At 44.9% G+C, this 17,039-nt stretch overlaps 1 protein-coding gene across 1 annotated transcript in view; it reads right to left on the bottom strand.

Annotated features, from left to right (window-relative positions):
* Nucleotides 1–17,039, bottom strand: part of MCU (mitochondrial calcium uniporter) — a 78,188-nt gene that overhangs the window by 6,948 nt on the left and 54,201 nt on the right. Inside the window, exon 2 of the mRNA XM_050339749.1 lies at nucleotides 3,883–3,952. Coding sequence (XP_050195706.1) covers nucleotides 3,883–3,952 — 70 coding nt within the window. The remainder of the gene's footprint in view (nucleotides 1–3,882; nucleotides 3,953–17,039) is intronic.

Here is a 17,039-nt window from a genome sequence, read left to right as displayed (position 1 = left end):
AAACTCAGTCAACTTTATACTAGAGGCAACACGATATCTAAAAGCCAAAACATGGCAGGACAGTATGTTTAGGTTAGTTTTTGAGAATCAAAACGTTTCGGACTATGGAAGACAAAACACTGCAATTTATCAGGATTTATAGCCCAGCAGACAAAGGCAGACTGTGTGTATTAAGAAACACCAGGGAAGGACCAACTTCAAATGTTTTTATTCTTGTTTAGTTCTGGTTTCCTCCTCTTTGTCCTGAGGCAACAAATATTTAAGAGAGCAGTCAGAAGCATGAGGTTGTAGGAAACAGCACTCTGAGTTCAGGCTTCAAGGTCATTTCATCTAAAATTCATGGGATCAATACTCTTCTCGAGACAGACATCACTACTTAGGTGTAGAAAGGACAAGATTTTCCCATTTCTTTAGTTCTGCCAGAAGCATTTTTTTTTTCATAAGCATTCTCAAGGATTTCAGTGCACCTTTCTAAAATCCCTAGTAGTGACCTGTAAGAACTGTAAGCTGGTTATTATTTCACTGCCAGAAAGACAACCCCATGTGCTTCAGGACATCCATGCACAGGAAGTTAAAAGTTCATGTTTCCAAAGCCCTCTACTCAGTCACAGCCAGTCAAAGCTGTCCTCAAGTGTAGCAGTTGCTAAGATATAGCAGTGAATCTAAAAATGATCTGACTTGATACGTATCTTCATGTAAAAACCTACGGTCTGTTTTATTGCTCAGAGCATTTGCCACGTCTCAAGGATGGTTCAGTCACACCCACCCACTCTGCATCTGCCTCAGTATTCCCACCTGGTGTAGCTTTGGTCAACTCCCAGCTACTTCAACTCATGGATTGACCTGCTAAGTCAATTTAAGCAGCTAACATCAAAACTAGTCAGTCAAAGAAGTCATCACATGAGCAGAAAGAAAGGCAAATAATCTTATTTTAACTATCAAAGGGAACTACTACTAGGACAGGTCTTGGAGACACCTGTCCCAAAAGGGAGGCTCGTGGCTGTTGAGAAAGAATGCACCAAGTGCACCTGAACGAAGCCAGAAGAGTTCTCTTGGGCTTCTGAGCTGACTGTCACACACCTTCATGAACTACATCAAGCATAAAAAGGGTTTTTCCCTCTTCCAGAGCACTGCTACCCCAAATTCCTTCAGGACTAGGTGGAAGTGACTAAGTGTGGACACCTAACATGACTAAAGCAACCTAAGAGGCCCTAGAATTTGCAAACCTATTAATGTCTGTTCTCAAGACTCAGACACCTGTCAGGATTTTAGTAGCTTTAGTGTTTCGAAGCTCAGAGCTCAGAGACAACAGACAGGTATTTCCTGGGAAGAAATAAAGCAAACTGCCAATTTCTTTGGACAGTTAGACAGAATTTCAAGCTCCTTATCAGCAGCTGTTATGACACCAGCTATCAGATTTTGGAGGGTTTTCACTCAAGTATTTCAACAAGAGACTGGTAAGAAACAGATTAGCATTAGCTACACTCATCATAGCAGGCTCAGAAGGGGCAATCCACATGTTTGGGAGCTCAAAATAGCCACTTAAGCATAGAATTCATTGGTTCTGTGAGCAGCATATGCAACAGACATGCTTACATAACCACAGAGCACACACCTGATTGAAAACGCTGCCTGGATCACGGGGGCAGCGAGCAGTGAGGCACTTTGCTGCAGAGCAGGAGAGATAACACTGTTTGCATGGACACTTTTCTGTGTATCCCCGTTGCTACCACACCACAACCGCAGCTCCAGGACTGCCAGCTCTGGGGGGAGTGCCTGCCAGCACCAGCCCTGCTGCTGCATTTTAAAGAGTCATCAGCGCTGGTAGCGCACAGAAGCCTTTCTCGAGGATTTCCAGCTTAGGTGAGGTATTACAGACCAAATTATTTCCCTTCAAAAGGCAGGGTTCACTAAGTCTGAAAAGAAAGCTGCTTTATGCTTTCCTTGTAAAAGTAATTTTCCAGCTTAATTCACTGGTGGGGAAAGTCCACAATTCCAGTTTGATCCTCTCATCACCTCCCACACAAGTAACGCTGGTCAGGTTTTTGCTGCATTGGAGAGGGAAGAGCTCGGAGGCAAAGAAAGAAAAGCAAGAAATCCAAAGGACATGTCAATAACACAAACCAAGCAGGCAGCAGCAGACAGCTCCAGGAAAAGTTAGAACAAGCCCCTGTGATAGGGTTGCCTCTGCTCCCACAGCCCTGTGCCATCACCGGCATCTACTTCACAAGTTACTAAGTGGACAAAACATTTGGCACCTCACTAATTATAGAGGAACATTTGGGCTAATCTGCACTGTTAAGCCAGCATTTAAATACACAAGACAAGAAAGTAAGAGTATCCAAGTGTGCATTCACAGACATCTACAACCTGGCCAGGGATGCTGCTAATTATGACCGTAGAGGATTTTAAAAGCTTTACACTCTATATTAAGTGTGAGGCTGCTTTGAGATACGAGTTTCATCCAAGCAGCACAAAGTTGCGACTCAATCACATGTGCACCAGCAGCAGGTCATGGGTATTTTCTTTTAAACACTTCTGGTTTTGCATAAGCAAAAGTATACCAAAAATAAAGGATTAAGCAATACATGAGGTCAAAACCAATGCACAGTAAAGTTATTGGAAGAAACAACAAAAGAAATAACAAAAAGAATATTGTTAATTATTCAATTAATTATTGTTAATTAATTCAAGCAGAGAAGAGGTAAAATCATACCAGGCACACTGACATAATCCTCCCAACCTTACACGTGTCCTCTGCACTTCTACCTGTTTAATCCCTCAGGTTTTTATCGGAGCTCTCCACGGCAGTCACATTCTCTTCGTGTTTGCCCACATCACTATCCTGGTGGGGGAAGTGACTGTGCTGGAACCCTTAATTTATTAGCTTTCAGGCCTTCTTAACAAGCCTTAACGGGGAGAGGATCCACTCACTGCTCGTGTCAGTCAGCACAAGTACTCCAGTCTCGGTGCACAGCATGCCCATGTTAAGCAGGCAGCAAGCTCAGAGCTGCTCCTTTCCTCTTTGCATTCTGGCACAATGAGATTTTTCAAGTTCCACCAGTGCATCCTTTTGCTCTGACAACCTTATCAAAAAAGCTTAATGTCTGAGTTGTCCCAGAATTTAAATAAAGGAACCAACAATGCCTTGTCTTCACGACCTATTCACTGCAGCAAACGATGCTTTCGACTGTTTCAGCACACAGCTGGTATGAACTGCACTTTTCTTACGTAAACGAAGTCAAGAGGGCAGGCAGAACCACAGGATCAGACTGAGTCAGTCTGGAAGGGAACACAGTGGTCATCTGGCCCTACCTTCCTGCTCCAGCAGGTCATCCCAGAGCACATGGCACAGGATTGTGCCCAGACAGTTCTGGAGTATCTCCAGTGAGGAGACTCCACACGCTCTCTGGCCAATCTGTTCAGTGCTCGGTCGCTGCACAGTGAAAAAGTTCTTCCTCACGTCCAGGTGGAACTTCCTGGGCATCAGTTTGTGCCCGCTGCCCCTTGTCCCACTGCTCAGCACCACCGAGCAGAGCCTGGTCCATGGTCTGATCCCCTCCCTTCAGGAAGGACGTTTACCCTGCAGGGTAAGCATCACACAGACCTCACAGCAACATCAGGAACACGCCTGGCAAACAGACCCAGACAGTTGCACGCAATTCCATCTTTCTTTATAAAGCCTGTCCGCTTTTGTTCGGACAGTTAGCAGAAAAATTGACCACTGCCTTAATCCTTCTTGACGTTGTTCTCTCTGTCGCTTCCTTAGCTCCAAACTGGACTGCTGCCAAAAAAGCCTCAACCAGAAAAGGGGGGAAGGGAAGGAAACCGGAGCTGAGTGAAGTCCAAGCGAGCCAGGAGTTGCTGCACGTGTGTACTCACCATCAGAGGGCACTACGGTACTGCAATACACCACTCGCACGCTCTGCCAAGGAGACAGCCGCTGATGCACCTGGAAAACACAAGCACAGCAAAAAAAGGACAAATGTTCAGAGTCTGGCAGGATCGTGCCACCTCCTGTGTCCCCCCCCCCTCCCCGCCTTTCCCACCAGCCCCATCCCAAATCCCTGCGCCGGGCACTTCCTCCCATCCACCGCAGGGGTAGCCACGAACCGGGAGCACCTCTCAGGAACAGCCTCTTCTCTTCCCATCTGTCACCCCACAGGGTTTCCCCCCTCGGCCAAGTTCACCTCTACACACCTCACCCTCCGCACACGGAGCTGAGAGTCTGCAGCAGAACAGCTGTGGTTTGTTTTCCTTAACCTGACGGGTATTTTTAAAGCCACGTGGTTAATCAGTTTTCAGAAATCAATCTGGTTTATTATGCAGACATAAAGCAGAAATCACATAAAAGCATCAGTCTTTAAAGATTAAAAAATAAAAAAGAAGTTTTAGCATAACGGAGGGGATGTTCACAGAGTTGTGGATTAAGACCTTCATTCTCTTTGGTTGTTTTCTGTGCCAACGTGACTTTTTCCTTGTCCTTACACAGGGAAGCCAAACTCAAGACACAAGTAGTAAACACGCCTGTTCGCAGGACAAATTGTTCCAAGATAAAAAGCAATAATTGTAATATTGAGCCATAAAAAACCCCACGACAGCTCAATAAAGGAAGTGCATGAATGGTTCATATGCTCTGCAATCTTGGCAAGGGACTCATCTGTCCATGAAAAATCTGGAATCAGACTGATTTAAAGTCTGTCTCTTAGAATAAATTATACTAGTTATATACTAATCCTCCCCAACAGCAAAATTTTAACTTTGGCACAAAACGTCCCCCTTATAAAACAGAATAAGGCACAGAAGCAGCTCTCACCTGTCTATGGTGGGATGTATTTCACTGGCTAGCCTCAAATTTTTCAACAGCTGTGGTCCAATTTGGGCATTCCTATGGTCTGGGATATGTTTTTCTTTGCTCACTGCTAAAACACAGCTGCCAAACTGACATTCCTATAAAGGTATCTCATGGGGAGGCCTTGTTTAAATAAATTTCCAATGGAAGTTTGCAAACAAAACCCACGCTGTTGATGATTTCTCTGCCAAATTGTCCAGACCTCTATATTTTGTGAGGTTGCCTTCAATAATCTCACTAAAATATGATTTAACTGCTACTTTGCTTGTCCTCTGAAGCCTGCTATGCAAACCAAAGGAGAGTTTTACAACCAATCTTTGGCCCTGATGGTCACTGCATTGTCAGCTTTAGAAATTCATGTTGTGCTTATTTACACTTCATTTCTTTCGGTTTTGACAATGAAAAATCAGTCAAGTCATTTTCAATTTTCCTCCTCATAACTGCATTTTCAGCTTCCCACGGTTGAGAATCAAACAGGCAGATCACAGGAAAAGAGAACTGGGCATTAAACAGCTCTAACTCAAGTGGGAAATTGCATGTTTTGGCAAAAGTAACATTTCAAAACCCCCTGAATGTTGTGAAACAAAGGGCAAACTTGCCCTTTTAACATTTGCTAAATAGCAACTGGACTGATGGACACCCTTGTGCTGCTGCTGAGCAGCCAGGACCACCCTCCACCTGAAAAAAAAACAGGTTCAGAAACTCAAAACTACCTGAGAAAAAACACAGCTACAGTCTCACATTGTGGACAAATCAAGCTCTGTTGTCTTGACATCACTATTATATTATGAAAAAAGTCAGAAGCTTCAATGATCAGAAGCTGCACCACATGCAAGACAGTTCTCAGAACCGATTTTTACCTAAGGACGAGAATTTTAACCCTTCTAAAAAATAGTATCAGTCACAATAGTAAGAGGGTAGAATTCACACAAACCTTCCTGTCAGAGAGCACTACCCCAAAGACTATGTACCTGTTTTATCTGATCCCACGGCAGCCTGGCAATGATATGTAGTTTTCAGTGCCTCACTCTTCCCTTCCACACAGAATTAACTGCCCATTTTCTGAAACACTGCACAGCACGAGCCTGCCTTGCACAGCAGCCCAAAAATCCAGTAGCAGTTTTCAGGAAATCCTAAACCCATTGCAAAATAACCATTTGACTGGAAGATATTATCAGGCAGCACCTACAAAGACTTTACCTTAAGGCTATGAGTACCTGACTGCTCCAGGAGCCTCCTGTCCTGGAACAACATGGCAAGAACAGGGGAAAAGGCAAAACAGGTTGAAAACACAGGGCTTGTTAAGTGACTCATCAAAAAGCTGAGGTGTCCCTGGATTTAACCACTTGGACAATTCTTGCATCTCAATATGGGCTGAACCCCTCTGTTTCATTAACACCTCCCCCCAGGACTGTGCTGCCAGTATGTTTTACAGGAGGGATGCTGTTAAACCACATGTATCTGTCACTCCTGCAGCCCTGGACTGTGCAGTGTGATATGTGCTGCTGGTGGAATTTCTTATCTACAAAAACAGTCTCCACTGGTCAGGAAAAGGGAAAAAAAGAAAAAAAAAAAAGGAACAAATGAACTCAAACTCAGTAGAGACAGAAATGTCATGATCTGCCAGCCAAGGTTAGCAAGAGCTTAAATAATCATCCATCATTTTTATTCCTGAAGGGAGACTGTTTGAAAACTGAGATGGAGAGAGATGTTCTGAACCCTTTATCCGATGTCTGCAGTTCAACAGCTTCATGTAGAAATACGGCAGAAAGCTGAGGCTGGGGACTGGAGTGGGGCAGAGAGAGGGACTTGTTTCAAGCTTTACTGACCAGATCTCACCATCAGTCAGTCGACAGCTCACACCTCCCCTCAGCAGTGAAGTGTGGAATTAACTACATCCAGGTTTCAGTTGAGACTGATTGTCCACCACTTCCAAAATAAGTAGTATTTGGAGTGTGAAAAGCACCAAAGCCAGACCACTGAAATGAGAAGCTCTAAGCACCAGAATAACTTTCCGGGTCTCAACATATTCAGGAATTCACTTTCCACATCCATGGGATCTTTCATTTTCTTTGCTATCTGCAGTAAGATGCATGTTAAGATGCTCAGGGTTATGCAGCAGCTTTGCTCCCAGAATGAAAAAAATCCCAGTCCTTTATTCAAAACTAAAGCTTCCTCCAGCCTTGTCCAAGTCTATATTGGACAACCCAAAGGTAAAAATAACAACATCTCTATAGGTCCTGATGTAGCTTTCTCAATACTACCATGGGTGACAAAGTTAATCAAAGCCCTGCTGGAAAAATCAGCCCTTTAGCTGCCAGTGAGTGCTCTTTGATAGGAAAAGAGGGAGCAATGTGGCAGAGCTCCTGTTCTCCAGTTATGCAATTATCAGTGATGGAATGGTAACAACTTTGGGAGATCGAGTCTCCAATCCCTAATTAAGATCAGGAAAGAGGTGGTCCAGAAAAAAACAAACACCCCCAAGCATGAAAAAAGTAAAGTAAAAGATTTTGCTAACTCATTACCTGGACCAAAAGCTGCAGAGCTTTTGTGAAAAACAAAGGCACTCTCTGCATAAAAATTTCTCACTCCAAGTGAAACATTCAGGAAACACGTTTGAAAGTGCCAGCAGCAAAATCTATCTTACAAATTAAGAAAAGGGCCTTCCTTAAGTCTGACACAAAGCAGCTCACCTTTTCCAACAAGCAACAGCTATTTTCCTCTATCCTGACTTTCACAGCATGAAACACTGACTGTCTGTCCTGGCTGTAGAAGTGCTTGTTATCCTAAAACCTCCCGGCTGGAATCTCAGTGATGAGAACTGCTGCGATGGTTCCCAAGCAGCCACAGTAACCAAATTACCCACCTCAAAGGAGAGCTCCATTTATCCATCTTTCCCTCATTTCAGGGTTCCAACTCCTTTTGCTCCTGAACTCTGTTACGTTCTGGTCTCTCTGAAACATTGCTCTGATCCCAAGTCACTGAGTCTCTTTTTTGTCCTCCCATTTTCCTTCCCCTTCACACCAACTGTTAGCAAAGCAAAGGAGATACAGAGCAAAAAAACCATGCCCTGACCAGAAACCTGCTGTCCAAGGGCTGCTGTGTGACTGTCCATGTGTGACTTATCACCACAGCGAGTATTTTTGCACCAGCACGTAAGCTCTGACTGGATTTAAGTACATTTAACTGTGGTGGATTGACTGGGGCCAGCTGCCCAGCCAGCTGTTCCCTCCTCTCCTCTCCTCGGGAGCAGGATGGGAGGATGCAGGATGAAAGGATAAAGGCAGGGAGATCATTCACCACTCTTTGCTGGCATAACAGACTGGACTAAGGCAAAGCTGATTTACTGCCAATTAAAGTAGATAATAACAAGGAACAGACTGAAATTAACACACGTTCCCGCCCTATCCCAACGCTTTATCCAGGATCCAACTCTGTCCAGAGACCCTTCAGCCCCTGGGCAACCCAGACAGCCCTCACAGAGACCCTTCAGCCCCAGACATCCCACACAGCCCTCACAGAGACCCCTCAGCCCCAGACACCCCACACGGCCCTCAGGAGACCCCTCAGCCCCGGGTGCCCCACACAGCCCTCACTGAGACCCCTCAGCCCCGGGCATCCCCCAGAGCCATGAGAGTCCCCTAAGACCCAAACACCCCACATGGCCATCACAGAGACCTCTCAGCTCCGGGCACCCCACACAGCCCCCACAGAGAGCACAGATACTGCTCACACTGCATCCTTCCAAACCCCCATGGATTTTGGGAAAGCCTTTGGACCTGGAAGCCGTACCCTGGCAGTGACGGAAACAAGCCTTATACTCCTGAGTACAATTTTCTCCAGCAAGTCCAAACTGCTGCCTTTTTAAACCGCACAGCTCATCTCCTAAGACCCAAACACTTGCTTGATTAAATCCCATTGCCTTGAACTTATTCCTTTCTCCCTTTGCCAGTACACCCTCACTCACATCCCACTCAAGAGGTCAGATTTTTGCCCCAAAAAGAACATTTTGCACCCACGCTCCAGAGGGCAGCATTTCACGTGGGTGGAGGTCAAGCAAATGAGAACCTGTTTGAACTGCAGTGCTGTTCTTCTGGGATTTTGTTTTTCTTCTTTGTTTTTAAAATCAGGTTGAGGAGATGGACACACACACAAAAAAAGGCAATGCCAGCAAGCTGTGGGAAGGTGTTATTCTTTACATTTGGAAGCACTTTGTACGACCTACACATTAGCAAAGGGTCTTCATTTGCCTCAGTTCTCATTCCTGCCTGAATTTTCTCTTCTTCCAGCATTAGTACAAAGCTTCATCACATCTGCTAGGAAGGGAACATAAACAGGAGGTGAGCTATAAATACTCCCTTCTCATCCTGCTTCCTTTGCCCATCTGCCTAAAAAGAAACAGGTAATCCACAGTGTCCAGGAAGGGGAGGGGGTAGGAGGATTAATTCTCTGCAGAAAAGGGAGAAAACAGGGATGAAGTAACTGTTACTTGTCCTTTGCTGTTCCTTTCTCCCAGGCATTAGTGCTGCTGTGGAGGTACTGCAACGATGAGCTGCAGCAGGGACTGCTGTTGAGCAGGAACATCACTGCATTTGATGGCTTTGACTGAGCCTCTTGGGAACAGGAGAGGGAAGAGAAGGTAATAAAAGGGAAAAAAGTTTAGCTGACATGTTAGGCACATCAGTCAAGCAGTATCTACTGCTTTTAACAGGTGCCTCCCTTACTACGATCTGTATCACTTTTTCCCCCAACTAAACAAAACTCCAAACCAAAACCTTCTCTCAGTCTCTATTCTTAAGTTTATTGCAAGTATGAACAACTTACAGGTAATTACACTATTCCTAACTTAAAACAGATGATGGCCAGGGAACAGCAGACACCACACTCCTCCTTCCATCCAGCCTTCCACAGTCCTTCCCTACCTCTAGCAGGCTGGAACATCTCCCTGACAGTTTGTGTGCCAGATCACAGTTTCACAACGAAAATAGTTTTGCTTTACTGGAGTAGGATAGTTCGAATTCCATTTCTTTAATACAATCCTCATGGTTACTGGGAAAAAAAAGCTGAGAATTTTAATTCCCTTGCATCCTGAAGGCTTGAAAACCAGAAGCAGAACAGAGCATTATGATGCACTTAAACCTGTGCTGGCTTTGAAACCCAAGAGCTGAATTCCTTTCCCTAATTTCCAGACTCATTACTTGAATCTTCCTATACCGCAGAGGTTTAGAACTCTCTTCTTAAAATTAAAGGGGCTGGCAACCACAGCTTAAGAAGAAGTTTGAAGAATTTAGTGAGTTCTGATCTCACTAATTTCAGAGATTTTTGTCTTGTTCAGCCACTCACAGCTGAACACCGTGTAAACCAAGAGTGAAGACATCAGACAGATTGCCCTCAGCATTTCCCCAGGGCAGCTTAGCTGTCGTTTTGTTGGTTGAGGGTTGTTTGGGGTTTTTGTTTGTTTGGGGTTTTTTTGTTGTGGTTTTTTTTTGTTTGTTTGTTTGATTTTTTTCCTCTAGCACTTACCAACCCCATTAGGCAACTACATTTATCTTTGTTATAGCCAATTTAAAAGAAGAGCTCTTACCCCCTTCTTCTCCCACTGAAAAAAGACCTTCCCAGTGAGGAAACAGAGACTAACACATCCCTAGCACTTCCAGCATCAAGAATGAAACAATAAGCAGAACTATGAGGTGAGATTTCCACAAGTGTAAGGAAATTCCTTCTGCCTCAGTGGGTGCTGGGGAGCAGCCAACTTGCACTGGTTTTCCAGGGAAATAAACTCAGAAATGAGGGAACCTTGCTTTCAGCTCCTGAAAAGACACAGCAGGCTCTTGCAGACTTCGGAGTCGGCGCCAGGATATGATGGACAGTTTGGGAGAAGCTGCAGACCAAGATATTATAGAGAGCTGCAAACCCCTGCAAGCCACAGCAGCCCAGTACTGGGGGAGTCCTACACCAGCAATTCCCTGCAGGAATGTACAACACACACACACACACAACAAAATCTCATCTCTCTGGATGATCTTGTCTGGGTTTGGTCCAGAAAGTGGTGGAACAGAAAGGTAAGTACTCCCAGACAGTAAGAGGCAGTTCTTTTGCACCCACAAAGATACATCCAGTCAGTCCAAGCACTAAAGACAAAAAGTGGTTGCTTCTCTTAGATTATGACCCTTACAGGCTAAGCTTGGAGACTTAATCAGCTTTAGGACTGAATCCTTTATGAGGCACTTAGCAGGGAAGTTTAGGAGTGTTGCCCAGAAGTGTCAGATAAGTTTTACAGATATTCTTATATTCCCAAGTTCAGGTTCTAAGCAAAAACTCCTAAGTCTGGCTACAAATACTGCAGCCAATTAATACAGGCCAGGTTTCTCCTGGAAGAAATACCAAAGTATAGGACGTTCAACTTGGCACGATTCCCTACTTTCTACATTCAGTTTGCATCAATTTGCCACCAGATGTGATTAGTACAGTAAAAATCAATCCTTTTGCTAGTCCCACACACATCTTATGAAACCCTGGAAGAATCCTCCATTTGATTGATTCCAGGTGGATTCTCTGACATTTTTCCCCTGGATATGCTGCCCACCATTGGGATTGTTACCAAGCCACTCTGACTTCTACATCACTGCTGTTCCCTGACAACTTATGAGAACACCAGAAGGATATGAAAAAAAATTCCAGTAAAAAGATATGAATGTTTTAAAGCCATTTAAGAACACTGTTTCATTGTGCTACCAGACCACAGAACACGGATACTTCACACGCAAACTTAATATCTCGATGTGTTAATGTTTAATATCCTTCAGTTAATGACATACCTTTACTTATCCCACAGAACAGCCCCCCACCTCCACCCTGAAAAAGGAAATGGGGCAGTGCTCACCTCCTGCATGCCACGGGTTTGTGCCTAGAGAGGCAATGCAGCAGAAGATAAACTCAGTGCTCTGCAGAAGCAGATCTTTACTGACACACTAATAATGCACAGTGAGAGCATGAACATGTTCATTTTGAACCTGACATTTAAACAGCATGTTAAATTCAGTTCTGAAGGTTTCCCAGTTTGGCTTTCCCCAGCTCATCTCACCTGGCCTCTGTGAGAGAGGAGATGGTACAATCACTGAATGCTTTGGGTTGGAAAGGATCTTAAAGCTCATCCAATTCCAACCTTCTGGGCTGGGGGCAGGGACACCTTCCACCAGCCCAGGTTGCTCCAAGTCCCATCCAACCTGGCCTTGGACACTTTTAGGGATGGGGAAGTCACAGTTTCCCTGGGTAACCTATACCAGGGCCTCCCCATCCTCACAGGGAAGAATTTCTTTCCAATATCCCTTCTAACCCTGCCCTCTGGCAGTGGGAAGCCATCCCCCTTGTCCTGTCACTCCAGGCCCTTGGAAATAGTCTCCCTCCCCCTTTCTTGTGGGGTTGACCCCCTTCCATACAGCACAAGCAGCATTCTGTTCACAGCTTCAGAAACACTTGGTCCTGTTCCTCTGGAGGAGGCACCTGTGGGAGTGCTCCCAAAACCCAGCCTTGGCAGCAAGTGGGTCTGCCTGGAACTCCACTGACCACTTCATCATCAGTCACCTCTGGGAAGAGGAGGATAAGGCGCAGAGATCAAAACATTTTTATTTAACTGACCACTGATCAAGGGAATGACTGCAACAGCATCTCCTAATCGCTCCGAGCTATCAATTACAGCATCTCCTGCCCAGCATCGCTGTGCTACAAAACTGAACATAATTACAGCCCAATGAAAGCACGACAGAGGCACCAACAGCCAAACAAAGTCTTGGGAAAGCTAATAACTGAAGGGGATCACTGCATCTGACAGTCAATGCCATCCTCAAAGCTCAGTCACATCCATCACTCCGTCAGGCTGAGCGTGGTGGGATAAGAGGTTGGACACCCACAGGAAGAGCTGCTGCTCCCCTGAGGAGCCACCACAGCCAGGCCACCGTCAGCACCGATCCACTCTGTTCCTTCCTGAACATCCCCCCTCTGCCTTGGCAAAACTAGTCAAAACTGGGTTTATGGACACACATACTGTGCACACCCCCCCTTTAGTTTGTATAATGATTAAGTCAAGGTATCCAAGTTAAATCACTAAAGAATTTTAAAGAAAAACAGACCAAAGACTTTCCTACACATTTTCAATGGTTATCAACTTATCCACTGTCAGGATGGCTGATAAACCAGGATTACCCAAACATTTCACTCCCCCTTTTTGTTTAAAAACACTGTTTTCTACCAATTCTCCAACCCCCCTATCACAAGGCTTCTTTTAGTAACACTTTAACTGAAAGTTCACAAATAGTTTCAGCTCAAGTGTTTTTATTGTGTTTTAAAAACACAAACATGTAATTTACTGTGTTTATACCTCCAACCATGGAGCCCCTGGTGGTCTAGTGGTAAAGGTGCGGCGCTGTCACTGCAGAGACCCGGGTTCGATTCCCGGTCAGGGCCACTCCCGGGCAGGTGGGGCTCGTTAGCCCTTAAAGGCAACCCACCTACGTCCTGAGGACCTCGCTGCCACCGTCCAAGCTCGCTTGGCCCCGGCAGATGAACCTTAGGATTAAAGGGTGGGCTCAGTTCCGCGCACACTGTGTCTCACCTAAAAAATCCAATGCGCAGGCTGGAAGGTGTAAAGACCTTCCCCGGATCTTCACTCGTGAAGACTGGCCATTACCTCCAACCATTTAAAACATTTTTCCCCCACAGAAACTGTTGCACAGAAATGAAACACAAGGAAGACCCAATACAAAACAAATCCATTTTTGATAGCCAGTCACAAAAAGCTGATTTGAACTACTTGTCCAATTCTAATCTGCAAACCACACATCTGAAATACTCCTGCAACAAAGGGTTTGCAGTTCACACTTATTTCCTACATGAACACTAAGACTTAATTCATATTAAAATATTGAGAAGCCTTGGAAATACACTATTAGTAAAAACTACCATTTTTCTACCAACTGCAGGCCAGTTAAGAATGAGCAGCCCTGGGAAAAGAGATTATCCTGGGAGAGAAGGATTTGGAATGGAAAGTAACAGGAGATCTTTGGCTAGATCCCTTCCTTAAAGCTTTTCCAAATCAATTAAACTTGGTTTAATATACTGTGATAGGTGTTCAGTGGTCTAGAAGAAGGCAATTTCCAATTTGGCTCTGAATTATACAAGCTGTCAGAGACACCTTTACAGTTTGTATTTTCATCGACAGTCTCGGTTAGTTAATGAAAATTGAACCGTTCTTCTCTGGAAAATTAAACATACACACAAAACGGAGCAGAAAAGCCTCTGTGGAGAAGCCACGAAGGGACAGGCATCAAGGTGAGGACTTCAAAACATATTTCAAAACATATGCTTCCCGTCCAAGGGATGAGGCTGGTTCAGCTCACGCAGAGTCAGATACTCTCCCCGTGCTGTCTTTCCAAGAACCTCTTCAGTGCTTTCTCACGGCAGTAAATAGCCTTGGGGACCAGGAGTTTTCCTTTGATCCAATGCTAATTATTAATTAAAGTTCTTTCAACTGTGAATCCCAGGTTTCCTCTCCTCTTCAGGGATAGCTTTAAGAGGCCAGAGAGAATCATCAAATCACGGAATGGTTTGGGTTGGAAGGGACCTTAAAGCTCATCTCATTCCAACCCCTGCCATGGGCAGGGACACCTCCCACTAGCCCAGGTTGATCCAAGCCCTGTCCAACCTGGTCTTGGACATTCCAGGAATGGGGCAGCCACAGCTTCTCTGGGCAACCTGTGCCAGGGCCTCCCCACCCTCACAGGGAAGAATTCCTTCCCAATATCCCATCTAACCCTGTCTGTCAGTTTAAGATGATTGCTCCTTGTCCTGTCACTACATGCCCATATAAAAAATCCCTCTCCCTCCTTTTTTTCCTCTTATTTTGGCTGCATTGAGTGAACAAATGTCAGAGAACAAGTTTTCCATAGTGGTAGGACTCTGCCTTGTTTTCAAAGCCAGTGACATCTGCCGGGTTCACAGCTCTGCAGTCTGGTACGTGCACCCAGGCACAGCCTGCAGTCATCCCCAGAACCATCTCCAAAATCCGACAGACTCGAAGGTCCAGGCGTAAAGGGGAGTGATTCAGCGTTGGGCCTCCTTTACAATCAGCTTCTTTCATCCCTGCCTGCTTATGCTGCTTTGCTGATGGGTGAACTGGATCCAAATAGCGAACCACAATTAGCTGTCACAGCTGCTAGTCGTGATTACTGCCGGCAGTATCTGTTAAAAGCCTGCACGTCCACAAATATCCTCCCAAGACATCGAAAGCAGATTCCTCTTTTCACAGGATTTTTACCTTTTTTTTTTTTTTTTTTTTTTTAAGTGTAGACAGAAGACAGAAAGCAGCAAGGCAGTGCTAGGGAAGAGTTCAGGTACCAAGCACAGACACTCCCAAAAAAATAGCTTATACTTTCAGGGACCAAGTCCCCTGATGGCACTGTCGAACCAACTCGTTGCGTGCTTTCCCAGCACAGCACTGAGAGCACATCAGCCCTTGAGAAAGCATTAAGAGAAGTACTAAAATAGCTGGCTGTGAGCAGTGTGAGTGGCTGTCCAGCCAAATACCAGGAGAATCCGTAAAGAGCTCTAGATGCAAAAAAGAAAAGGAAAAAAACAAACCCTCAGTGGGAAAGCAGAGCACTGTTTCAGACACGCCAGCCAGGAATACATCCATCGTGTTGAGATTAAATATAATAGACCACTGATTTCTGAGGGGAAACAGTCGTGCTGGAAACTAAAAGCACGCAGAAATTATGGATGGAAAAGCAGTAGGAAGATGGGCATAGAGCAGGAAAACAGGAGGAACACAAGTCACAACCTTGCTACAATATGGTGCATGGCAGAGCAGGACACTGCAGCAACTGCAAAGAGTATATGGTCAGGAATATAAAAACCCAGCAAATCCACTCAGCCAGAGCACATCTCACATGGATTGTTTACAGACCAGTACAACGCAGTGGTGTTTGGAACAACCCTGTGCTATTACCAGTGAGGATGTTGTGGAGCAAACCCCCAGATTTTACCTTGCCCTTTCTCAAGCGAGCACAGTGTACCTACCTGAGTGTTTCGAGGCTAACTTAAAAAGACAAAAGCTTCATCTCTACATTGTGCTCCTGTAATTCAAGATCATCACTAGAACTTGCTCTGTATTTTTTTTTCCAAGTTACAGCTGCGAGAGTTTGAACACAGCCTGTGGATCACACGTGGCCGGTGGGTGACTGGCACACGCTTCTCCTCTAGGGATGCATTTCTTTTCCACATTAGGAACCAGGGAAGATTCATTCCAGTGTGCCTACAGGCAAGAGCAACAGAATTAAGTTCACCAGAGTTTTCTGTGGTATTGAGAGGTTCTCAGCATGCAAATGCTAAGAAAGTATTTATGAAGTATTTGGAAAGAGGGAGGAAACCTCTGCCTGTTCCAGCCTGAGGCTGCATGAGACCATCACCAATTATAAGTTGTCAGAAGCCCCTGCTTACACCAAGGGGCTGCTGCCACAACAAAACACAGTAGATTTCAGCTTTTTAATTAAACCTTATGACAAAGAGACACTGTATCAGTTTTACATCTGTTAGTGGTCATTGGCTTGGAACATTTGTAAATGAGACCTGTTCTATTTCTCCCGGTAGGTGTAATTTGCTATTAATATATACAGCATATTTAACAATACAGAAGCAAGTTTGTCAGACCAACAGTACCCAGCAATAACTCTGTTCAGTAATAACTGCTGCTCTCCCCATCTTTTGTAGATAGGGAAGCCGGGTTTAAATCTAGAGCATTAAGTGTAATTTATTTGACACCACAACTCTCTGGATTACCAAAAACTTGCCAAAACCTCCACCACCCAGACCACTGAAAAACCCAAAAGTATCATCTCTAAGACCACTGAACAACCACTACCCTTTTTGGTTTTGGGGGCTGGTGAGAAACTCCTGCCAAGTCTGGAGGAAAGCACGTGGCAGTTGAGGGGATGATGTCTGGAAGGGGGAGCTCTCACACACATTTGCTATTATTAATATCAAACTGTATCTTCCAGACAGGAAGTCCTGCCTAAGGAATATTAAACACCTGGTTCCACCAAGGAAGCAAGCTCTCTAGGAAAACACCCTGTACAAATCCCTCTTCTTACCCAAGTGTCAGATCCATACATCATTTTCCTGGACAGAGGCAGCT

Source organism: Myiozetetes cayanensis, unplaced genomic scaffold (genome assembly GCF_022539395.1).
Source record: "Myiozetetes cayanensis isolate MyiCay16 unplaced genomic scaffold, myiCay2020 scf10, whole genome shotgun sequence".
Classification (NCBI taxonomy): Eukaryota; Metazoa; Chordata; class Aves; order Passeriformes; family Tyrannidae; genus Myiozetetes; species Myiozetetes cayanensis.
The sequence above is the reverse complement of the archived record's forward strand: the minus strand, read 5'-3'. Positions and strand labels throughout refer to the sequence as shown.